General features: G+C 42.3%; 1 protein-coding gene, 1 long non-coding RNA gene and 1 pseudogene across 3 annotated transcripts; 1 reads left to right on the top strand and 2 right to left on the bottom strand.

The window, feature by feature from the left end:
• Positions 1-234: 234 nt before the first annotated feature.
• Positions 235-2,683, bottom strand: LOC147629886 (putative L-type lectin-domain containing receptor kinase S.7). The gene has a single exon (XM_086811399.1). The coding sequence runs from the start codon at positions 2,563-2,565 to the stop codon at positions 310-312; it is 2,256 nt and encodes a 751-aa protein (XP_086667525.1). The 5' UTR covers positions 2,566-2,683; the 3' UTR covers positions 235-309.
• A 939-nt stretch (positions 2,684-3,622) lies between these two features.
• On the bottom strand, positions 3,623-14,523 carry LOC147629885 (uncharacterized). Its single transcript, XR_015267718.1, has 3 exons — positions 14,479-14,523; positions 3,967-5,327; positions 3,623-3,883 (listed from the first exon to the last, which is right to left on the bottom strand). It is a non-coding gene; the product is annotated as an uncharacterized LOC147629885 (long non-coding RNA).
• A 6,863-nt stretch (positions 14,524-21,386) lies between these two features.
• On the top strand, positions 21,387-23,942 carry LOC147629884 (uncharacterized; annotated as a pseudogene). The gene is made up of 2 exons (XR_015267717.1): positions 21,387-21,466; positions 21,593-23,942. The product of XR_015267717.1 is annotated as an uncharacterized LOC147629884 (transcript).
• The last annotated feature ends 639 nt before the right edge of the window (positions 23,943-24,581 follow it).

Raw genomic sequence — 24,581 nt, 5'->3', positions numbered from 1 at the left:
TGGGGAGGAGAGAGTTCTCTTGAAATTTGAAAGGTCTTAATTACATTACGTGTGAAGTTAGAATTAATTGTTTGTTAAGGAAATGGCACCAAACATTTGACTGGCTGGGCTCTAACTCCGAGTGGCTTGAACTACCCTCTTATAGGTCGCTCAGATGTAGACGTGTGAACAGGCCCTAAGTGGTTATAACAACTTGTGGACCAAATTGAAATTACCTTAAATGGACCGTAAAATGCAACGGTAATGTAGTCATAATTATGATGTGGAAAATGAACAAATGTACAATGGCGTTAATGACTGTATACAGAATTAACGAGGAGACACAGGTTCAGAATCGGGAGGAGGCTGTGTCATGCTACTTTCGGTGGACAGGCCGAGTGATGTACTAGTACGAAGGCCAGATGATGTGGTCGACGACGTCGAAGCAGAGCTAGTTGAGCCGGCTATTTTAATTACGGGATCGACTGCACGCACAGACTGACGGTGGTGTTGCCGATGATAATGATGGTCTTGCGGTTGTATACTCGGTGATCTATTTGTGGTGGGGGTGTAAGGGTAAGCTGGACTGGTGGTGGGAAGGGGCAGCAGCACCCCATCGTGAAGAGCTTGGGTAACCTGCCTCATGCTGGGGCGCGACTCTGGGGAAGGATGGCAGCACAAGAGAGCAACCTGCAGAACGCACCTCCATTGCAGCTTCACCTGCATCAGCTTCTGCTCATCATCAGCTGCGTTAAGGACCACATCGTCCAAGATACTTGGGTCAAGGGCGTCTGTGATGTTGCTGTGCTCTGCATCATGAAGCCGCCAAACCCAATCGACCAGATATTGCTCTTGCAGTGACCTGTCCATGCAGGCTCGCCGCCCACATGCCACCTCCAGTGCAAGCACCCCAAAGCTGTATACATCCGCTTTCTCCGTGGCCCTGCCCCTGTACACCAGCTCCGGCGCCACGAAGCCCGGTGTCCCCGCCGCCGTCATGCTCACCATCTCATCGTGTCGTATCAGGCGGGCTAGCCCAAAATCGCTCAATTTCGGCTCAAGTTCCTCCGTCAACAGAACATTGGCCGCCTTCACGTCCCTGTGGAGCACGCATTCCCCCAATCCCCCATGCAGGTACTCGAGAGCAGCAGCCACCCCTTCCAGAATCCTGAGCCTTGTCTCTCTCCCCAGCGTGCCTTTCTTTTTGCCAAACAGAAACCCATTCAAACTGCCGTTTGGCATGAACTTGTACACCAGCAGGGCTTCACCGTTCTCGTAGCACCATCCCTGCAGCTCCATCAAGTAGCGGTGCCGAATCCGGCTGAGGATGCCTATCTCTGCACAGAACTCAGCTTCCATTCTCACACTCTCCTTCAGCTTCTTCACAGCCACTACACATCCATCTGCCAGGGTCCCTCTGTACACGCTACTGAATCCACCTTCACCGGCCTTGTTCTTCTCACCGAAGCCCTGGGTAGCCCTGTGTAGATCTCTGTAGCTGTAGCGTGGCACGGCCCTCAACGCATCTTGTATGTCGTTATTGGCATTGCTTGGCCGATATGTTGCGTTGCGCCTCCGCCTCCTTATTACAATCCACATGTATACACCTGCACCCAGCACCATTAACGCAAACAGACCACTGCCCAGTGCGGCAGCTAGAGCAACGCCAGGCTTGAAATTACTGTTTATGTTTGGACCTTTATTAGTGAATGGCTCCTCATTACTGAAGTTCCAAGAGTAAATTGCATGCCCTTCCAGGCCTCGCGATAGAGGGGCGCTTGTAGCTGAGAACCCAACATATACATACCTTTGCAGGAAAAGGGTTGATAGATCGTAATGGAGCTGCAAGCAAGGATAGGCAGGACGCTCGCGAGAGGTACTGGTGTTGATATTGGTCATCCAAACCTGGATAAGGTTGCTGGAAGCGCTGTACTCTATCCACGCTATGAAGGTGTAGTTACTGTAGAGGTAGAGATCTGGGTAGAAAGGGTTTCCCTTGGTTGTATCAGTGGTGTTAGAAGATGTGACAGAGTTGATGTCGATTCCGATGTGACTGTAGCTTGGATCCAGATTAATGGTATGTAGACGAGAATCGAACTCCACCGCAAAGAAACGGTTTGCGTCTTCTGCCGGAGTGGGATTATATGGATTTTTCAGACCAAAGGTTCCTTCATAATTGCTGTTATTGGGAGCCTGCTGGGTCTCAGAGATGAAGAAAGCCATACCGCTGCCACACGCTCCGTCAGGAGCGGTGGTGGTGATTTGGAAGGTGAAGGATGTAATGAAAGACAAGGCAGTGTTGGTATTGTCGGAGAAGAAGAGGATGGGATCCTTGTACACGATTCTGCCCAGATTTGTGTAATCTTGGGAGGCATTTCCAGACGCAGGGGTGAGCCAGAGGGCGGAATCGTTGTAAGAGGCGTTGGGACCATCAGTGTACCAGCCTTGAGTGACGAAGGTGATGTTGGCAACGTCTTCCGGGCGGTCGAATGCGGGGTGCTCAAATTGGAGGGCCTTTATCAAGATTATACCCCTGCTGCTGCTGCAAATATTTAGCACCATTAATACTGTTGGCAACAAGCTCATGGCGCACTTTCTGCTGCTGCTTCATTAATTGGCGCGCGCGGATTGATCAGTGGGCGCGGCTGAACTACTACTACTACTACTATCTTGGCCCAAAAGCGCCCTGCCCAATAGGCTAGTATATTAGTAATGTTAATGGAGGCCTGCAGCTTATATTAGCATATTGATTATGATGCATTGGCGTAATACAGTTAATTGCTACGCGGCTTGCTATATTAGTTTTTTCCTGTTAAGACGCGGTTTTCAAAATTAATGTGAGCGATTATGCTAGTTAATTGCTCACTAATCTTGTGAGTTCACATCAACTCGTATTTGGCGCGGTGTTAACTGCTCGACTGCTATTACTTTTCTCCTTTCAAGAGTCAAGACATGGTTTTTTTAAAATTAATGTCATCATAATACAGGAATCTTATATATCGTGCCGGACCCCGGACCCCGGACGATTTGCAATATCGTGCCGGCCATTCACATAAAGATAGGGACTTCACGTGATAAACTCTAAGAATTCAAAGATTGGGTTGTTTTCTAGCCAATTTTTTAAATAAAAAAAAACCAAATACGCAGTGAATTAATTAGAAAGCCAAAAAATACATCAGATCACCCAAGGAATTCAAAGATTGGGTTGTTTTCTAGCCAAAATGTTGATGTCATAGTGCCACAATATTTAGCTATTGATTGACTACTACGCCAAGAGTGCATAATTTATTCCACCAAGGCACATATCCCAACAGGTAAGACTCAGTGCTCGAAATAAATGTTTTTTTGAACATTTGAGAAACCTTTGATTTCCAAGTGAGAAGGTTTTGACACTAACATAGTGGTAAATTATTTTTTCCCTACCAATGTGAAAGGTATGCAACGGGCTTTGCAACCATTTAACATTTGAAAAACCTTCAAAAAGCTTCTCAAAAATTTAACAAAATATCTTTAAAAATGAAGATTTTTAGAGCCACAATGAAAGGACAGATTGGAGGAAAAAAGATAATAATTTCTCATTAAGAGCAACTTGAAGGTTTTACAATGGAAGAGGAATTTTCTTTGTTCATAATAGAAACCATCATCAATTTTTCCATGAAAATGAAACTCTTTGCATAATAGAAACCATAATCGAAACTCCTTGCATCAATTTTACAATGGAAGAGGAATTCGTTTTGTTCATAATAGAAACCATCATCAAATTTTCCATGAAAATGAAACTCCTTGCATGATATCAAAAGAAGAATTTGCTTTTTTCATTATAGCCACCACCATCTTCAATAGTTTCATGAAATTGAACTTCTTGCATCATCCTCGTGATCCTTGATTCTCATTACACACTGACCTAACATTCATAAAAATCATGAAGTTCAATGTCGAAATTGCACTTATAAATTTACAAAGAGTAGAAAACTTCATATACTTTACCTTTCATTAGTTCTCCTCAAAGCCGTAGATATGCCTTGTAGTCTTCACATCATCACGCCTCATCAAAGTCGAACTCCGCCAATGGGGGACCTTCGATTGAAACTCTCATCAAAGTAGAGACACTTTTAGTGGTGAGAGAATTTCTTAATTTGGACTTTATGATATTTTTGATACTAAACCCACGTTCACAAACAACAGTACTACAACATTGTAATAAAGCTATATGTGTTAGTTTAAGAGCGAAGTTCCATACTTCTTTCTCAAAGTCTCATTATTACTAATATAAGCCCATGTGTCCTTGAGGTTCCATCCTTTTCAATCAGTAATAGCTTGAATTTTGAAGGTTTGATACTCTCTTATCAAAGAGATAGGATTTATAATGGTATGTTCTCCTTTTGTGATTTTACTTTCTCCATAAAATTTTACAAGTTGTTCTAGTTCATCACCTCCAAAATTTTTCAATTGTTTGATAAGAGGATAACATTAGGGGATAATATTTTCAAACAACTCAATATCGAGTTATCACTAAATCTTTTCTTCATGTTTTCTATAACATGAGATGTGACTGACTTTTGAAAAGTTATCACACGATCAAGATTTGATCCATCTTGACTACGTCTAAGCTCAATGCTTCTAAAGTTTTGAACCCTAATAGAGGCTCTCAATGCATAAATCAACCCTTTAGATGGTCCATAGTCCGGAATAATAGGATAGCCTAAACTATCTAACCTACTTGCATTTATATCGAATGTCGGTTCCATGATAAATTCCATTTCCATAGCATATATTTGTGCATCTCTTATTCATGGGATAGCAGTAACATCAACATATGTTTTTTGAAATACTTTGCTAAGAATAGTCAAGTGTGAAAGCAAGTCTCCCAAGAAATGAATAGCATACACAAACTCAAAAGATGATACTTTTCCAAACAATGATACATTTTCCAATCCAAAATATTCAAGTAGAGGTTCAAGCAACTCACAAAATTTGTTGATAATTTTGTGCCTACTAAATTTGGTTTCTTTAATGTCAATGTCATTTCTTACTAAAGATTTTCGCATTTTCTTTCCCTTTCTTTTATCAATAACAAATTGTTTACTAAAACCATGGAAACCAAGTAAGGTTGTTTGTTTAGAGGCCATTTGAAAGCTTTCTTACTTGGAAAAGAAACACAGCCTTGTGTGAAACTAAGTGTTTCTCTCTCTCTCTCTCTCTCTCTCTCTCTCTCTCTCTCGCCACGACAACTTTAAGCAATTAGTAAGCCGTGAGCACTTACTTGTAGCATGTAGGGAGTGCGAATTTCGATGATGTGTAAAGATTGGATGCCAATGGTTATTGAAACCTTGGCACTTGAATCAGACCTGCTAGAAATCAAGCAACCCAAACATAAAAAAAATATTGTCAAACAAATCATTAAAAAAAAACATTGTCAAAAAAACAAGCCACAAAGAAATATTGCCAAACAAGCACTTGAATTAATTATTAGACCACAAAATTGTCAGCTTGCAGGCAAATTGGTAAAACTGAGAGAGTATTTTCAGATGGAGCTGCAAGCATTGCTGAGTCAAGACTCAAGTGCCGAGTAGAGCCTCGCGACTGACAGGGTGGTAGTACTTCCACCACCGGCTTATTAATCATGTTGTGCATGCTCCGGCCCCAAGGGCAAGGAATCGCACTGGGGGTAAGGCCCAGCATGGCAAACTGCAAGGCTAACTGTGCAGATGGGGCTGAACCACGCTGGGGTAAGGCCTAGCATGGCAAAGACCAAGGCTGAACGTGCAGAACTTCCTCTGAACGAGTGGGCCACTGGGCAGGGGAATGGCACTGAGCAAACAAGGGGAAGCATAGATTGTTTCCCTCCACAGATAAAAAAATGCGAACGTTGATTCTGAATTTTGTCACCAACAATGCTTGTTGACTTGTCTCGCACTGTTGGCTTGCCTCGTCTTGATAAAAACAATCGAGATAGAGCCTGGAGGAGGAGAGGCTTGAGTACACTCAACGGGAACATAACGGTAGACTGGTACCCATAGCAAGCATCGCAAAAAGTGGCTGGCTAGAGCGTAAGGAGGGCAGCTCGCAGAGCACGGCGTCGCTTCGAGCAAGGCAGACACATATTGGGCAACTGGCAGCTTCGGATAGCAAGTTGCAACTATAGTAGGCAGCGTCAACGAGGCTTGGGCTGTGGAAGGTGGCAACTTGGCAAGGAGGCGCAACAAATGGGCGGCCCCGACGGGTAGCACCGCAACGCCGTTGAACAGTGGCACCGGCCGTGGTGGCACCAAAGCTAGTAGCCAGTAAGCGTACGCAGCTGGGCAACGTCGTCGTCGGGCGGCCGAGTGGAGCAACGCATGGATGCCGAGGTGCACGCATGGCACATTGGCACATGAGAAAGTGCAAGGGCGGCGATAGTGTGGATAGAGGAGGACTTGAGGCCCGACTCCCAATGCTAAAGAAAAACCCTACACTCCGCAGAACTCATGTAGAGTGTAGGAGGTAATGTACGAGCCAAAATGCAAGATGGAGGTAGCTACTGTACGACAAACAAACTTCACCTACGGCCATGGAACAGAAGTTAAATGAGAACAAAGAAGACGACCCACGGGCCACACGTGGCCGAGGCAGGAGGCTCAAAGTTGAACGGATTACTTGAAATTTGAGCGCCAAGCTTCACATATTTGTCGCACAAAAAGTTTTATTTAAAAAACGGTAATATAATAAATTGTAAATGAACGTTAACATCTAGAGTCTAAAGTTCCAAGTTCCAAAGTCTATATCAGTGGCAACTTGGCAGCTGCCTTTATATAAATATTATATATATATATATACACTATTTTAATACCCTTTGTTTTCAAATCTTTCCATTAAATGCTTTTTTCTCTTACTTCACCCAAATGATAAAACCTTCTAATTATGTATTAAAAAGTTAAAAAACCTTTGAAGCCCTGCAGCTTGCGAGTTATTAAAACCTTTGATTTTTTTAAGAAAAAGGTAAAATAAAAAAAACCACAGGTGGGATTACACCATACCCCGGTTTTTTTCGAGCACTGGTAAGCCTCCAGCGTTGGGAATCCAAGGTTGTGACTTCCAATCGAGTGGGACCCTTGGTTGGTAGGTCGGGGATGGATCATGGTGTGTGCTGGTGTGTGGTTTTCTTTGTTTCTTTGAGTTCCTTAGCTTTTTCAACACTAGCTTAGCTATGGTAGCCCTAGTTCCCTTCCTAGACAAGGCTAAAACCTTTTTTTTTTCAAAAAACTGGCTGCTTATATTATGAAGTTAGAAAGAGACAGGTTACAACATGTTGAGAACTCTAACAAGACCAATGTCTATGCACGTGACATACAGTTCCGCACGCCCTGAGCTTGCCTTTGACTTAATTGAGAAGTTACTCTAGCTGTGAGACCAGCTTTTCCCTCTTTTCATGAGTGTGACTTTCAAAAGGCATAGAGTGCTTTGATGAGCAACACATCCTTGGAGATGACGGCCTCTCTTATCTTCCACAATTCCTGAATTTGCTGTGTTATCCGATCCACTTGCTTTCCTTTAGCTTTTTCCTGCAGTCGATGAAGCTTGGAGTCCATGTCTTTCAACTTTCTTTGTATGCATCTTTCACCTACATGAATCAAGTTCTCCGGCCTGAAATTGTTAGTATGCATACTATTAAAAATGGAATCAAGTCTATTTAACCATAAGTACCATAACATTTCGGTTCTCAGGACAGCCCATAGTTCCAAGGTGCACCCGATGCCTTCTCCAAGTAACAAGTTTTTCCAGCCAAGGGTGTATCCATTCCATAGCTGAATGCACTTGGCCAATGACTCGAGGCATTTCTTTGCAATAGGGCAATGCATGAAAATGTGTAAGTCATCCTCCACCTCCTTGCATCTATGGCATTTCCCATCCCCTTTGTTAAGTCTGGAGGCTTTAAGGTCCAAATAGCTTTGCACATGACCAACCAAGCTAGGCACGCTTTTTTTGGTTCCACATACTTATTCCATAGCTTGTCAAACAGAAAATACCATTGCACTCCGTCCAGAAGGATTTCCCATCTCTTGTTTAGTGTGCAATGGATAGGATCCGTCCTGGGGAGAAGTCCTTTTTTATTCTTCCATTGGAAAGCTTTGTGCACTGGCATATCTTTAATCGAAAGCAGCCAAGTGTCCGATTGGTGCCATAATCTGATAATTATCCCAATAAGGTCTAATTTTGCATATGAGACATTATAATCTCTGATCAGATCAGCTCTGGACATCCAAGCATTGATGTCTTCGTCCCAAATATCCCACCAACAGCATATTCCTTTCCTGTGCATTCTCAAAGCCGCTTCAGCTTGGGCATTATCAATTGGGGGGAGGGGAATGCTTGGCCACTAGATAGAGTCTCTCCCGTGTAGCCCCCATGTGTAGCTAGGCTTCTCAGACAGGATAAGGTCAACCTTGATAGCATTCCAAGCGGACCAAAGTGAATGGACCAATTGGCTGCCAACCGGTTTCACCAAGTATTTGCTCGCCATAATTGTGAGCGGGGGGAGCTTCTTCCACTTGGGGAATTGTTTAAGCTGGAATTGTTCCAGCTTTCTAGTGATCAACCAGGCCCAGTCTTCAGAGGGGTAGAGAAAGCTTCTCAGCACCCACTTGGCAGCCATTCTATTAGCCAGATTGGACACGTCTTTGATTCTAAGGCCCCCTTTACCTGTTTCCAAACAGCACCATTCCCACCTGACTTTAGGGATTTTCCTAATCCAGGGATCCCCTCCCCATAGATAGTTCCTGCATAGCCTTATGAATTGCAGTAGATCAGAATCTGGCGGTCTCCAGCAGCTAAGACAGTAGATGATAGAAGGGATAATGAAGTGGTTAATTACCATCTTTCTACCTCCCAAGTTTAGATGCATTTTCTGCCATCTGGTAAGTTTCTCTTCCACCTTGTTCAGCACCCACATCCATATTTGCTTAAGGGTGACCTTGAATCCCATGGGAATGCCCAATAATCTCAAAATTACTCCCTCTTCTAGGACTTTGTAGCCAGCTTGAATCAGCCAATCAGGAGGCTTGTCAATAAGGGACCTGATACCTGTTTTTTTATGGTTAATGACTGAGCCAGAAGCCTTGCAGTAAATGTCCAAGCACTCCCAAAAGCACTTAATGCTTATCTCTGTATTGGCAACCATGGCATTAGTATCATCAGCAAACATTTGGATGCATAGCTGTTTATTGTTGGACAGAGAAATACCATTCATTTCTCCTTTGTCCATCCTATCTTTAATCAGCCAGTTCAGACCATCTGTAGCAATAGCATAGAGGAGGGGTGCTAGAGGGCAGCCTTGTCTGATAGATTTGGTAAGGGAGAATGCATCAGAGAGCACACCATTGACATTCACCCTAGCCGTGGCATTCCCAAAAAGAGTACTCACCGATGAAGTGCTGACCTGCACCCATGTGTTTAAGGGATTCTAGAACATAATGCCCACCGAGCCTATCATAGGCTTTGTCAAAGTCAATTTTGAAGAAGATGTAGTCCTGCTCAGATTCTTCTGCATACTCCATACCCTCCCACAAGGTGATAATGGCATCCAGAATGTACCTTCCTTTGATGAATCCCTTCTGCTCCTGTCTGATCCAATTCTTTAGATGACTGGACAGTCTCAGCGCAAGGACCTTGGCAAATATTTTGTAGGCACAGTTTTAACATGGTAATCGGTCTCCAATTGCTCGAGTCATTCTTCTCTCCTTTCTTATGGATAAGTTTTATCCACCCTTCATTGATCTGACGAGGCAACGCCCTAAAAGAGACAGCCTCTTGCCACACCGCCAGTAAGGGAGACAGCAGGAGATCCTTGAACGTCTTGTAGAACTCAGCGGGCATGCCATCAATCCCCGGGCTTTTCCTCACCTTTAAGCAGTCTATGGCCTTGCCAATCTCTTCCTTGGAGATATTGTTTTCTAGCTCTTTAGCAAGTGTGTCAGGTATGGTTGGCTTCCTGGCCTGCCCTATGAGAGCTATGCATTTGAGTTGGTCATTGGTCACCCCTCCCCCTTTACTAAATATATTGTTAAAGTACTGGAAGACTCTTGATCTTTTCCCTTCCTCAGAGGCGTTATCCCGATAGTTAGGATCATGCAGTGTAAGGATTGCATCCTTACATTGTTTGACTTTTAGCATTTTGAACATCTCAAGAATGGGAAGGTCGGCTTTCCCAGCCCACCAATTTCTAAAGAAAAGAAGGGCCTGCTTCTGGGTTACCTCCTCTTCTCTTCTAATTTCAGCCCTAGTACCAAGAATGGCTTCTTGAATAGCCGCATCTTCCTTATTGGCTGCAGTTTCCAGCTCTTTAAGTTTCAGATATAGCAGATCTCTTCTGTTTTTCCTGATTCTGGTTACCTCTTTCCTAATGCAGATCAAAAGAGCTTGGGTAGATTTGATGGCCAGACTCCAAGCCCTCGCCGGGGTAATGCCATAGCTGAAGAATTCAGTCCAAATTCTTTTGACTTCCTCCTGGATAATAGGCATTTTGAACAGGGCAGGATCTGTGTGGAACCATTGATTAGAGACCTTTTTGTCATGGTTGTCCAACACTAATATCACGGGGTAATGATCAGAGAGGCGAGTAGAGATGTCAGTTCTACATTCACATTTGATGTAGGAGTTACCGAGGGTTTTGCTAATGTATCCTCTATCTAATCTTGCTTTCCTGGTCAATTCCCCATGGGCATAGTTCTGCCACGTGAGGTCTCCCCTATTCCCCACGTCACATAGCTCAAAGTGATCCGCAGTGCGCTGCCAAGCTAGGAGCTCTGCCCGTTTAATGACTTGTCCCAGCCCTCTTAATCTATCATTTTTTTATTCTACCATATTGAAGTCTCCCATTAGAATGATAGGATCAGGGATGCTTCTCAGAGTACCCCAAGTTCTGATTCTGCTCGCCTGAGGACCTCCAGCATAAATCCCAATGAAGGAGAAGGTTGTCATTTCAAATGCAGCCCATTGATCAAACGTATCAATCCTCACGTCTTTCAGATCATTCTGATGGTCCACATGCATCCCCACAACCACTCCTCCAGATCCCTGACAGTGGGCTGTGTAGATCCAGATGTGCTCTTTAGAGATGTTGAGCAACCTTTTTTCAAGCTCATCCCCGCTAGCTTTGACTTCCATTAGAGCTATAAAGTCAAATCTTCCTTGTTTCCTTAGCCATTGTTTCACTAGTTGGACTTTTGAAAGGTCAGTTAACCCCTTGACATTCAAAGTGGTGCATCTCATTTGCTCTTTTTCTGGGAGTTGACCTTTTTAGGTCCCACTTTTGATGCAGCTTGAGGTGTGGTGGAACCCACTTGAGCATGCATTCTTTTCAATTACTTGACTATCTCCATTTCTTTGGGCACGCCATTTTCTGTATCAGACAGAGACTGCTCAACCCTGTCTTGCTCATCTCCCAACGGGCCAGCCGTCATTGCGTGGGGCAGGACCAGATAAACCCTCCGCTACAGATCTGGGATTGATCCAGGTCGCGTGACCCTGGTCTTCCTACGATGAAATTGGAACTCGAACTGCAAAGTCTGTTGTGCAGAGCCAGTTGGTGTTCTTTCTTTATCTCCAAGGCTAAAACCTTACATGTTCTTACCAAGACCTCCTTAACTCTGCCTCCGTCTGACTCCAAATCTTCTCCGTTCTTTTCCTGCAATAATGCAAAGTCATATTCACACCCATCTTTGCCCACTTTTTAACAGTGTGTTCTATCCACTTGTCCGTTCTGGGTCTGGTTTTAACTCTCTTGTGCTGCAACCTTCTACCCTGAATAGCCCATTCCTTAATGGATTGCTCAGAGGTGATAAACTTGGCTGTTGGCCTATCTTCAGAGATCCTACTCAGAGTGTCCAACATGAACAGCTGTTCCCTACTGCCCATCCTTTTGCAGGGATTCTCCATTGCTACTCTTCCCTACTCCATATGTCCCCCCATTTCTGTATTCTCAAACTGTGCAACTTGGCAGAAGCTTTAGAGTTTCTACTGGCACGGAAAGTTCCATCACTCATCGGTTGTTCCCCTAACCCTATGCATTGGTTTAATCTAGAATCACCTCTTGGGTCACCCACCCACTCAGCTTGAGTTAAGATCTCTTTCAAGTCGATGGAATCTGAATTCTTGACTTTGATTTTCTCTGTGGATAGCAGTTTGTCGAGCCAGTGTGCACCATTCCAGTTATGGTTTAACACCCTGGCCTCTGAAATAAGATTTCTAATTAATATGGCCCAAGGTTGATCTGAATGGAGCTTAGCAATCCATCTCCCTAGGAGCATCTTAGCCTGATTTACCACATCTGGCAAGCCCAAGCCACCATCTCCTTTTTCTTCACAAACTTGGTCCCAAGCAATAAAGCACCATGTTTTAGCATCTGCAATGTTCCATAAATAGCCTGATATATTCCCAATTTCTCTTGGCAAATCTAACTATAGTGGCAATATATACTGGCAGTGACATGAGAATATGTTTAAGTACAAATAGCCTTCCTGCCAGGCTAAATTTATGACCTGCTCTTGAATTCTCCTTCTGCTTGAACCTAGAGTAGAACCACTCAAAGGCTTGGTGGTTGGTGATCCCCAACCCTAAGGGACACCCCAGATACCTGATTATTTTGCCTAGTCCTATGTCTTGCAGTCCCAATTCACTCAGGTCAGTCTGCTTTTGATTATGAATCAGGAAAAGACACTCAGTTTTGCTAGGGGAGATCCTTGAACCAGAAACTTCACAGAAGCTTTTATAGATCTTCATCAATTGATCAACATTTTCTTTGTCACTCTGAATTACATTGCTGTTATCATCAGCAAAGAACTGACTAGCAGACACTTCCCCCTCTGGTAATTCAAGAGGCTTTAGAGTCCCTCTCTGTACCAGCCAGTCTATGGTCCTTAACAGAGGATCTGTAGTTATGGCAAAAAGCAATGGAGCCAATGGGCATCCCTGTCTCACTGACCTCCTAAGATAGAAGGGATCTGGGTAGTACCCATTCACACGTACTGAGCCCTGTGCGTTAGTGAACAATGTCTCACCCATTTTGTAGTACATTGCACCAAAACCCATGCTTCTCATCACTTCCAGGATAATGTCATAGGCTTTGTCAAAGTCCATATTGATCATTACATACTCCTCTCCCTGCTGCAAAGCAGATCAGTCAACCACAGTGATCATATTCAGTATGGCTTCATGGATACTCCTACCATGGACAAATCCATACTGTCTTTTATGACTTTTATCTCCTAATAGGGATTTTATCCTCAAGGCCAGAGTCTTAGCCATTACCTTGTAAGCAGAGTTGAGCCTCAGCCATTACCTTGTAAGCAGAGTTGAGCCTAGTGATTGGCCTGTAATTTTTTGCATCCATTCCGTCACCCCCTTTAGGGATGAGCTTGATCACTCCTGTGTTCAAATAAGCAGGCATTTCTCCATCCCTCCTGATGGCATTCAATAGACTACATAAGTCTTTCCCCAATTGATTGTAATACTTCTGCCTATATTCCATCAGGGCCACGTGATTTTTCTTTTCTCAAAGAGTTCACTACAAACTCCACCTCATTTTTGGAAAAAGGCCTGCCCAGCAGCAATCTTTTCTCCTCAAAAATATCATCCTGCACTGGAGCCAGGAATTGTTGCACTTTAGTTTTATAATCTTCTTCCATCTCAGGAGCAGACCCAACAATCTTGGAGAGACTTAATCTCAGCCTCAGCCTGAACCACCATTTCCTCCTTATTTTTAAATACCTGTATCAGATTAGGTCCTTATTTACTCTAAGGGCCCTGAAAAAGATAGATGTTGGGGCATCTCCCAAACTTAACCAGTAAATGTGTGCTTGAATTCTTGTAGCTTCTGCCCTTTGCATTTCTTGCTCCTTCAGACCTTGTTCCACCTCCCTTAGTAGTTGTAGCATATAGACATCATCAGCAGATTCTGCACAAATTCTCATCAAACAACTATGCATATGGGCTACATTTTTCTCCTGAGGCTTTCTTCTCCTTGCTCTGCTCCTACCCTCTTGGTTAGCTAAATCAGTAACGGCTTTCATGCCCATCTCCCATAGCTCATAGGAATTGTTATATTGCTCCTTGGTCACAGACCATACATTCTCCAATTGCTGACAGAAGTGTTTATCTTCCAAAAAGGACAAGTTGAACTTAAAAGAGGAGGAGGGGGGGGCAGGAGCATTCTTCTCTGTTTTCTGCATTTCATCACAACAAATAAAGAGAGATGGTGGGACATAGCATGTCCATACATAATCTGACCACTTACATCCTAAGCAATCCATAATCCCTCATCAGATAAGTAGATCCTGTCTAATCTTCTAGCTATGAAAGTGGCGTCAAAATGCCTATTTGGCCAAGTGGGGCCTCTAAGATTTCTACACCCTTCAAAGGATGCCAAATCTGTAACATCCCGCTTCCTTTTCTTCCAGGTCCTCCATTTCCCTGCCTCTACAGTTATATCAGAAGGATTTTCTTCAACGTAACAGTTCCAATCACCTGCAAACAATGTTGGATCCTCCCACTCCAGCTTGGCTAGTGCATATTGCCTTTCAGTCTCAGAATTAGCACCATAAACACACACCAATCTCACATCTGCACCATCCCAAATTGATTTTTCAGGTTAAGATTCTTCCATTCTACATATCTCCTGAACATTCAGAGCATTTCTGGCCAAGATGAAACAGCCTCTTGAGCCTGTATCAGCAGCACTATTAAAGGAGTCATACCCTTTCATGTGGATACATTCATTACCTAGCTTTGTTTCTTGCAAAAGCATCACATCTATATTCTGTTCTCTTATCATCCTTCTTACATAGGATTTCTTTTCCCCATAACACATGCCTCTAATATTCCAAGAGGCTAGCTTCAAAGCATTTGTAAAAAACTCACCCATTATTAACAGCAGAGTCATACTCCAGCAGAACTGCAAACTCTTTTTCCTTATTTCTAGCATCTTTTTTGATATTTGACCTGCTTCCTTGCCTATTAGTGATCTCCTGTAGAGGTTGTCTTTGGGAAAAATTGCCAGCTTTTGCTTTGTCTCCTTTCTTATACGAGATCTCTTCCCACTCAGTTTCCTTTCCCATCTTCTCTTTATCTTTAGTTTGATTACTTGTCCACTCTCTGTTTGGAGTTTTCCCTTCTCCACTGAACTCCGTTGCAGAGTCCTTTCCCTATTGGTCAGTCTGCTTAGCTTGATCCTTTAGCACCCTCCTTTCTCTTAGGACATGCATTAATAAATAGCTTGCCCCCACTTTCCCCTAGGATCTCAGAAGTTTTTATCATCGTTGCATCTTGTTAAAGTTGTATTAGGACCCAAATTAATAAACAGCTTGGCCCTAGGGTTTATAAACTAGCCAAGGATCCCACTTGTGCACATACCTTGTCCATAGGGCCAAGCTAAATCCACTTGCTCACATAGCTTTGGCCTTAGGCTTTTCCCTAAGGCCAAGTTTTACACTCTTGTTATAATTGTTTGTCTTAGGATTCACATTAATAAACAAATTTTTGTACACAAGTGTATAGCTTAGGGCCAAGCTCCATGCTCTTGTGTGCAGAGTTTGGTCCTAGGGCCAAGTTGTATCTTCTTGTGCACATAGCTTGCTCCTAGGGCCAAGCTAAGTAGACTAAAGAATATAGCTTGGCCTTACGGCCATGCTTTGTAAACAAAGTATCTAGCATGGCCTCTTGTGCTCATAGCTTGGCCCTAGGGCTAAGTTGTACTCAACAATGGGTGTATACCTTGGTCTTAAGGCCAAGCTATATTGTTACTCGTCTAACACTCAAAAACTATCCTACCTAAACTACTCTATTCTCTTTATGACTTTCTTTTACTTAACCTTTTCATACTAACTCAAACATGCACGCTATACCCAAATGCACATACACTGAATATAAACCGAAAAAAGATTGCTTGATGCCTTACATCAAGGTTACAATAGCTCAATGACACTAAAGTTACAACAACCTGTTCAGCATCGCCTACTACAGTATATATACCAATGGATCACCCACATTCTGTTACAACCGAATAACGGTAATGGCCAAAGATAGAACTTCTTGGCCTTTCCTTCTATGATGACTTCTTACCGGTGCCGGTGAAATGAGCTAGCTATGACCACTCGAAGCATGGAGTGATGACATGGGTGCGGGAGCACCATCCATGAGCAAGGAGCACAGCAAACTTACACGTTGGATGTTGATACTCATAGAGTTTGAGTTCACAGTAGTGCACACGCTCGAGAAGTCGCATGCTGTAGCTAACTCCCTCTCTAGGCTGGAGAATGATGGAGCAGAAGGAGGAGTACCAGAACTCTTCACCATTGCTTTACAGCAGCAAGGGATGAATTCGTGGTACGAAGAGATACTGAACTTCTTCCAGACGGGAATGTTTCCACAAGGTTTGTCAAGGGATAGAATGAAGCGGCTTGCACTGCAAAGCCAACACTTCAAAGTGATTGCGGAACAATTATACAAATTCTGAGGGGATGGAATACTCAGGAGGTGTGTACCACCACATGAAAAGGAAGCAGTCCGTGCAGAAGCCCACGAGGAGAGTGAAGAATCCTGTGCAGAGGTTTACCTATGATGGTTATGCATACATGGCAAAGGTTGTGCAGGTTGTAAAGCCCACATGCATTGATGAGGCTGTTGGGAGAAAGCTATGGATGAGGAGATGGATGCACTATATGGAAATGAGACAGACTTGGAATTTAGTGCAATTGTCTCAAGGCAAGAAAGCCATTGGATGCAAGTGGGTGTACAAAGTAAAACATAACAGTGATGGAAGCATAAGCAGGTACAAGGCTAGATTGGTAGCCAAAGGATATGCACAGACATATGGCATTAATTATGAGGAAACTTTCAGCCCAGTTGCCAAGATGTCAACAGTGAGAGTTGTGATAGCAGTGGCTGCGTCAAAGCAATGGTCATTACATCAGATGGATGTAAAGAATGCATTCTTGCATGGGGATTTGCAAGAAGAGGTGTATATGTTGTAGCCACCTAGTTATGAGGATGTGAGTCATCTCGAGCATGTTTGCAGGTTAAAGAAAGCCTTGTATGGCTTAAAACAAGGACCAAGAGCATGGTCTGACAAGATTTTTGAATATCTTGTCACTATTGGCTTTCATGTAGCCAATGCAGATTTCTCGCTGTATGTGAGACACAGTGATAGAGGGGTTGTGCTTGTTGTCATCTATGTAGATGACTTGATCATTACGGGGGACCATGATGCAGAGATCTTTGATATAAAGATCTTGCTTAGACAGAAGTTTGAGATGAAGGATCTGGAGGAGTTTAGATATTTCTTGGGCATTGAGGTGATTAGGTCACCACATGGTATTAGATTACTGCAGAGACAGTATGGCTTGGACATGCTGTCCAAGTATGGTATGACAGGCTGTATGCCTATCTCAGTGCCATTGGATCAGAATGGCAAGTTGAGTGCAGATTCAGGAGAGATTTTGGAGGATCCTACTATGTATAGGCGCATAGTAGGAAGCTTGATGTACATGACAATCACCAAGCCAGATTTGAGCTATGCTGTTGGGTTGGTGAGTCAGTTTATGCGGGTTCCTCGGAAGCCGCATTTGGATGCATTGAGATGCATACTGAGGTATGTGAGGTCTACTTTGCATTGTGGACTATTTTATGAAACTGGGACAGAGATATGTGTACATGGGTACACAGATGCTGATTGGGCTGGTAGTATCTCAGATAGGAGATCTACTAGTGGCTTCATGTTTTCTTTGGGAAGTGCTGCTGTGACTTGGAGCAGCAAGAAACAGCCTACAGTTGCTCTATACAGAGGCCGAGTACAGAGGTGCTACTATGGCAGCATGTGAGGTAGCTTAGTTGAGAAAGCTACTTGCAGATTTTGGTCTATTACTGGATAGACAAGTTGTCAATTTTTGTGATAGCATTAGCAGTATACAGTTGGGCAGCAGGAACCTAGTTTTTTATGCTCGCACGCAGCATATAGAGGTCCACTACCATTTTGTCAGAGAGAAGGTTTTGAAAGGAGACGTTGACCTTGTTTATGTCAGCACACAGGATCAGGTAGCTGGCATCTTCACCAAACCATTGGGTACAGAGAAGCTCCGTAGATTCAGTGCTTCGCTTGGTGTACATGAGATGGAGTTGAGCTCGAGGGGGAGTATTGAGATATCGAGCTCATCTAGTGAGGCGGTGGATACCGATGACCTGCCTGGGGGATAGGCCCCACACTTACACCACAGGCATGGTTGGTGAGATCATGGGTGATATGCGGCAAGTGGGATGACAGGCTGTGTGACAGCCATTCTAGAGACTGGCATAGTTATAGCGCCAGCTCATTTAGTTGGGTTCACACTATAGAGAACCCTAGTATGTATTTGGTTGAGTACCTTTTCATATTGGTGTTCTCTTTTCGGGTTTTGTGAGTGTGTGTGTGTGCTTGCAAGAGCTCAAGCTCTCTTCTCCCCTGCATCTTTTCAAAAGATTACCTTTTATGACCACATAGTGTATGGTGGAAGCTCTCAAGAACTCATAAGACCATACATGAGCTCACAATCTTTCGTAAGATCTCATAATCAATATATATATACACATATTATACACACACACACACACACACACACACACACACACACATATATGTATTATATACATATGTATATAATATAATATATATATATATATATATATATATACATATGTATACATATGTATATATATATATATATATATATATATATATTATATACATATGTATATGTATATATATATATATATATATATGTATACATATGTACACAATGTATATATATGTATACATATGTACATATATATATACATATGTATACATATGTATATATATGTATGTGTATATATATACATATGTATACATATACATATAGATATATATATGTATACATATGTATATATATATATATCTATATGTTTACATATGTATACATATAGATATATATATGTATACATATGTATATATAAACATATGTATACATATACATATATATATATATATATATATATATATATATATTATACATATGTTAGTATATATATACGTTTACATATATATTATAATATATATGTATATATATGTATATATATTTATAATATTATATATATATATATTATAAATATATATATAATAGATATATGTATTATATATATATATATATATATATATATATATATTTTGTGATTTTGGAAACGCCAGTTGTTCCCGCCCGTTACACGTACCCGTTACATTTGCCGCTCGCTCTTTAATACATCGAGCGTGTCCTTGGCGCCCAGTTTTGACGCATTTCATCTGCTGTAGCTTCCTCTGCCCTAATTATCCTGCAGGCCCGCTCACCTACAGCCCCACCTGCACGTTAGCTAGGCGCATCTCCATTTCAGCCAGGCCGAAAATTTGACTCCCAATTTGGGCTTCAAGAGCCAATTTGGGTGTCAAAATACGCCTTTAGATTAATGAAAAGGTGTCAAAGTGAAATCTTTAAATAGAAGCTAAGGTGTCAAATGACACCTTATTTTTGACCCTTAGGGGTCAAGCGTATATAACATATACATATATATAATAATCACATAAATATGTTTATAATACATCCTAAGATTTTCAAACTTCATGCCCATTGGACGGCGGCCGCACAGCCCAAACAGTTTTTTTTTAAGTTTTACCCTATGTCTTCGATTTTCCTGTAAAACTCTTCGCTACTGTTATTTTTTCGGCTGCATACAGAAAAATATAATGTAAAAGTCTTCCGCGATGTAATTTTTTTAAAACCTATATGTATAACGAATTTATTAGTTTTTTTTCGATTTTCCTTAAATAATATATAAAAAGTTTAGCTACTGTAATCGCCGATCGGATAACGAATTTATTAGTTTTTTTTCGATTTTCCTTAAATAATATATAAAAAGTTTAGCTACTGTAATCGCCGATCGGATATTCTTTATATTTTCCTCCAGTCTTATTTTTTCCCTCTTTGCGAGCGCGTATCAGAGACGGTCGTTGCTTATCCGCTCGAACGCTCGACGCTCGCGGCTGGAGTCCTCTGATTCTAGAATCCCAAAATATATACTCTCGACTCTCGACGCTGCCCACAGGCTAAAGCCCACTGCAGCCTGCTTATCCGCTCGACATTGCCTCCGACCTCGTGTAAAGCATACATCCAGATTCCCAGCGGGCGCTTCGTCGCTCTCATACGACTCACGACTCTCCCCCCCTCTCCTCCTTCATGCGGGCAACAGAGAAGGTATGGCGGTGTGCAATTTTTAGTGGTTGGAAGAAATCGGGGGTTGCGGGGTGGTGTACTTACTGTGAAGGGCGCCATCTCTTTGGTGGCATGGCAGCCTGCAGGGTGTGTACCGTGTACTACTACTATTACTACTAGAGTACTGCTACTACGCAGGTAGACGTAGTAACCTTCACAGGTAGACGTGGCGGGAAACGGTGGGGGAAAACCAGTACAGTTTACCTCATTTTTTGCGAAGCACAGTGTTTTTGTCATTGAACTGATCACATTGTGTAGGTCTACGGTACGAGTCACGACGCTGCCGCCCTCCTCGCGCTTCCGACCGCCCCGACGCCCAGTGCCGCCAGCCCGAATTTGTACAGCAGCCTGCAGGTAAACCATAATATAGCTGTGTGGTTGGCAGTTGCATGAAACTTTATTTCCTTTACAGATGACAATGGACATGTTATTGAAATAAATTCAATGCTTGCAGGCTCGTGTATGAGATATGCACAGCATATTTTGTGTGTAAGGTACTCCACAACCTCATAATATTTTCTTCTCTCTCATTATAAACATGGTTTTATTGTATCTAATGTTCCAAAGTACTCAATAATGCCTAATCCACAGCATGAATGGAGTGCTTAGTGGTTGCCCATGCTAGCCTTGATTTGGATGCTCATTTGCGTTTCTTGAGTGTTTTTACAAGCCATTTGGGCTTGTCTTCGTTGTTGTTGCATGTGGTGACTGATATAATAGAGCGAAAACTACTAACCACCACACGTACACAAAGTCTAGCTGTATAAGATATAATTTATGACTGGCACTGTTACAAGCTGCTGCTGCTGATTGTTGGTAGCCAAATGTGAATGCATGAAAAGCTTAAATGGGGGTCCTTTTTAAAAATACCATGGTCTGTATATGGATGCCAAGATCTGCCGGTATTATTGCAGGTTAGCTATCCTCCTCTTATCCGTTTCAGGCTCCCCTCCAGGCTCCAGAGATTGCAGCCTGCAGATTTTCACATTGGCCTATTTGGCATTTGAGGTGTGAAAATTTACATTTGCTGTTTATATTTTACACTGTGTATGTGTATGCGTGGAGAGATAGAGAGATAAAGACATTGGAAGCAAATTGATGGCTTATCTTACTTGTTTGCAGTTCCCAATATGTTTGTGTCTACTACTTTTGGTGCACCCTCAACATCCAAGGGCATGGCTAATAGCAGCAAATGTGAAAAGGTAAGTTGACATGCTATTAGTTTTAGTTGACAAGTTGTGTTGATTGATTTTGATATGCTTTTGTGCTAATCATTAGTATTTGGGTTTTAGGTTGGTCATTAATGTACAATGTTAAAATAATTGCAGGTGTTTCAACCTACTCTTGTGCAATTCTTTGGCAACAAGAGAGTGAATAACATTATGAATGTAGAGAGACCGAAAAAGAAAACGGTAACCGAAGAAGTCATGGAGGAGCTATTTGGTTCCAGTGGAGACTCTGAGGATGATGACGAGTATGATGATCCAGAAGTAGAGGAGTTTGAGGTTGAGCTTGGTATAGATTTGGAGATTTTGGGAGAAAGCACTCAAGAGGAAGCTCTCAATGCGACTTTGATAGGCACGGAAGAGAGCAAAGCAACACAAACAGAGAAGAAAGGTTCAATACGTAAGTTTCGGCAAGAGTGGACACCTAAGTATGCTTTTCTTAAGCACATAGTCCGTGGTAGACAGGAGTTTATGAAATGCCTTTGGTGTGAGCAGTACAAACTAAAAGGTCCTTGGGGTAGAGGTAATGGCTGCAAGACGATTATGTTGAGTGCAATTAGAAAGCATAGAAAGTCTAAAGAACATGCATGGGCTGCATCACGATTTCATAGTGAGAGTGGCGTACAATTGCCTGCACACATGGAAGTGATGACATGTAGAAATACCTCTAGAGTAATAACAAGTTATGAAACTTGCATACTTCAATGCGAGAGAAGACTTGGCCTTGAGGAAGTATGAGAAACTATGCGACCTTGCTTATGCCTTGGGTTTGGAAAGCATGCCTAAACGAAACGATTACTCTTCTTACACAAATAGAGTAGCCGGAAAAGACTTCATGTTTTGCATTTCTGAATACATAAAAAATCGTCATCTTGCTGAACTGCTACAGAGTCCTTTTTATGGTGTTACACTAGATGAATCAACAGACAGAGGTATGGAGAAACATTTGATTGTATATTTTTGCTTTATACCATTGAATGGAAAGGGATTGATCAAAATAGAGTTTGCACGTCTGCTTCATGTATCTGATGGTTGTGCACAAACCAAGTATGATGAATTGAGTAAAGTGTTGGCTGAATTTGGACTTGAGAAGCATCGCATGGTGGGCATTGCTACTGATGGCGATAGCTCCATGCTTGGTTGTAATGAAGGTTTGGTAGCAAAGTTGAAGCGTGATATTTCCCATCTTACAAGCATTCATTGTATTGCACATAGGGAAGCTCTTGCTGTCGCAGATGCAGCAAAACATTTTCGTTATCTTTCATATATTGATAAGGTTGCTAACAAGGTTTATTCTTGGATAGCTGCTTCTAGCATACGACATTCAGAGTTTCAAGATCTGCTTAAGGAGATGAATCTGCAAGCTCTTGAGGTGCTTCAAATACATGATGTAAGATGGTTAGCAAGAGGTAATGTCATGATTAGATTGACACAGCTGATGCCTGCAATTCTTAGCGTTTGGCAAGAAGGTGCACCTGATTGGTATGCAAAGCTGAAAACATATAAGGTTCTTTTTTGCATTCACATGCTTGCCGATGTTTTGCATGACATGAACATGTTGAGCCAGCAATTCCAGGCAGATATTGTTGACATGTCTTCCATTAGTGCATGCATTGATGTATGTATAGCTTCGTTGAGGAGAAAGTTTTTGCTGCAAGAGTTTGGAAAAGGTAGTCTGTACCTCAAGAAGTTCATGTCTGACACCGAAAGTGGAATTTTGCAACATGTAAATGAGGAGGGAAAAATATATGCACATGCGCTTTCTTATGCGAGAATTCCAGGCAAGGATAAAAAAGGGATTCCCTTAGATCCCTTTGCAGGTGATGTAATGACTTGTGTTGATCTTGCGAAGAGTTTTGTGCAAAAGGTCATTGATTGCATAAATGAAAGATTTCCAGATGTATTTTTGTTCAATGCTGTGAAGTTGTTTAGCCCACAATATTATCCTCGTGATGCAAAAAGGCCGCGTGATACTTCAGAAAGGGAGGAGAAGGTAACCAAATGGCTTGATGAATTGTTGAACAGATTTGGAGGGTTTCTTGTGGATAAGCAGGCTTGCAAGAATGAGTTATTGTCATTTACAGATGTGTTGTATTATGGTTGTGAGGGTATGAATATGATGGATGCTTGGCGTGTCTTTTCTACCAATATGGAATGGCAAAACACGTATCCAAACATGATGAAGCTCTGGCAAATCATGTTGGTGATACCAGCCTCATCAGTTTCATGTGAGCGAGGATTCTCTAAGCAAAATGTCATTAAGACATATCAACGCCAATGTTTAGATGTAAAGACTCTTGAGGCATTGATGAGAATTTCACTTCTTGGACCAGATGTCAATGATGTGGATTGGGCATGTGTTCATGACATGTGGAAAGATATGAAAGCAAGGAGAGTATGTGATGGATTATGATCATTTTGCATAAGTATGCTGGTCTTTGCAATTCATATTTTAGTTGTTGATGGTTTGATGATTTGTTGGACAGCATTGAAAACATCTTGGAAAAAGTAATTGCTTCAACCAATCTGTTGTTCTATACTTCTTGGCTCAGACTCAATATTTTCATAATGAAAAGCTTGGCAAGATTTTCACTAATTTGCTGGATTTCGACACATTTGTTGTTGTTTCTTTTATTGTCAGCATGTTTATGCTTTTGCCTCTTGGCAAGATTATTAATTGTTTTGCGAGCTGTTGTACTGGTTTGTTTTTGCAGGTTTGAGAGCTGTTGTGCTGGTGTTTTTTGGCCCTATGGACCTATTAGTGATAATGTCGATGGCATCGCGGATATGGCAGGAATGAGCCACGGAAATCGTGAGCGAACTGATGCCCTAGATGCTGCAGGAAACACAGCAGCTGCTATTAGAAAGGTGTGTGAAAATGGCTGTCTTGTTTGGTGGTAATTGACCTTCTCAACTAATGGCCTTACAACTGCTTCTCTGCTGGCTGGTGCAGCTCAGCTGCCCGACTACCTTATCGTCTTCCTGGATGCATCTCTCCTTGCTCGAGGTTGTTACAGGCTCGTGCTAAATTCCTTGTTTCATCTCTGAACAGGTGCGAGATGAAATTTGTATTACTGGAAAATGGTGGCTA

Source organism: Cibotium barometz, chromosome 17 (assembly GCF_041138505.1).
Source record: "Cibotium barometz isolate CiBa-2024 chromosome 17, ASM4113850v1, whole genome shotgun sequence".
In the NCBI taxonomy this organism is placed as follows: Eukaryota; Viridiplantae; Streptophyta; class Polypodiopsida; order Cyatheales; family Cibotiaceae; genus Cibotium; species Cibotium barometz.
This window is presented reverse-complemented; position numbering and strand designations above follow the sequence as displayed.

Bases quoted from the DNA above. Each gene is read 5' to 3' on its own strand.
- LOC147629886 (XM_086811399.1), bottom strand. From the start codon at position 2,565: ATGAGCTTGTTGCCAACAGTATTAATGGTGCTAAATATTTGCAGCAGC.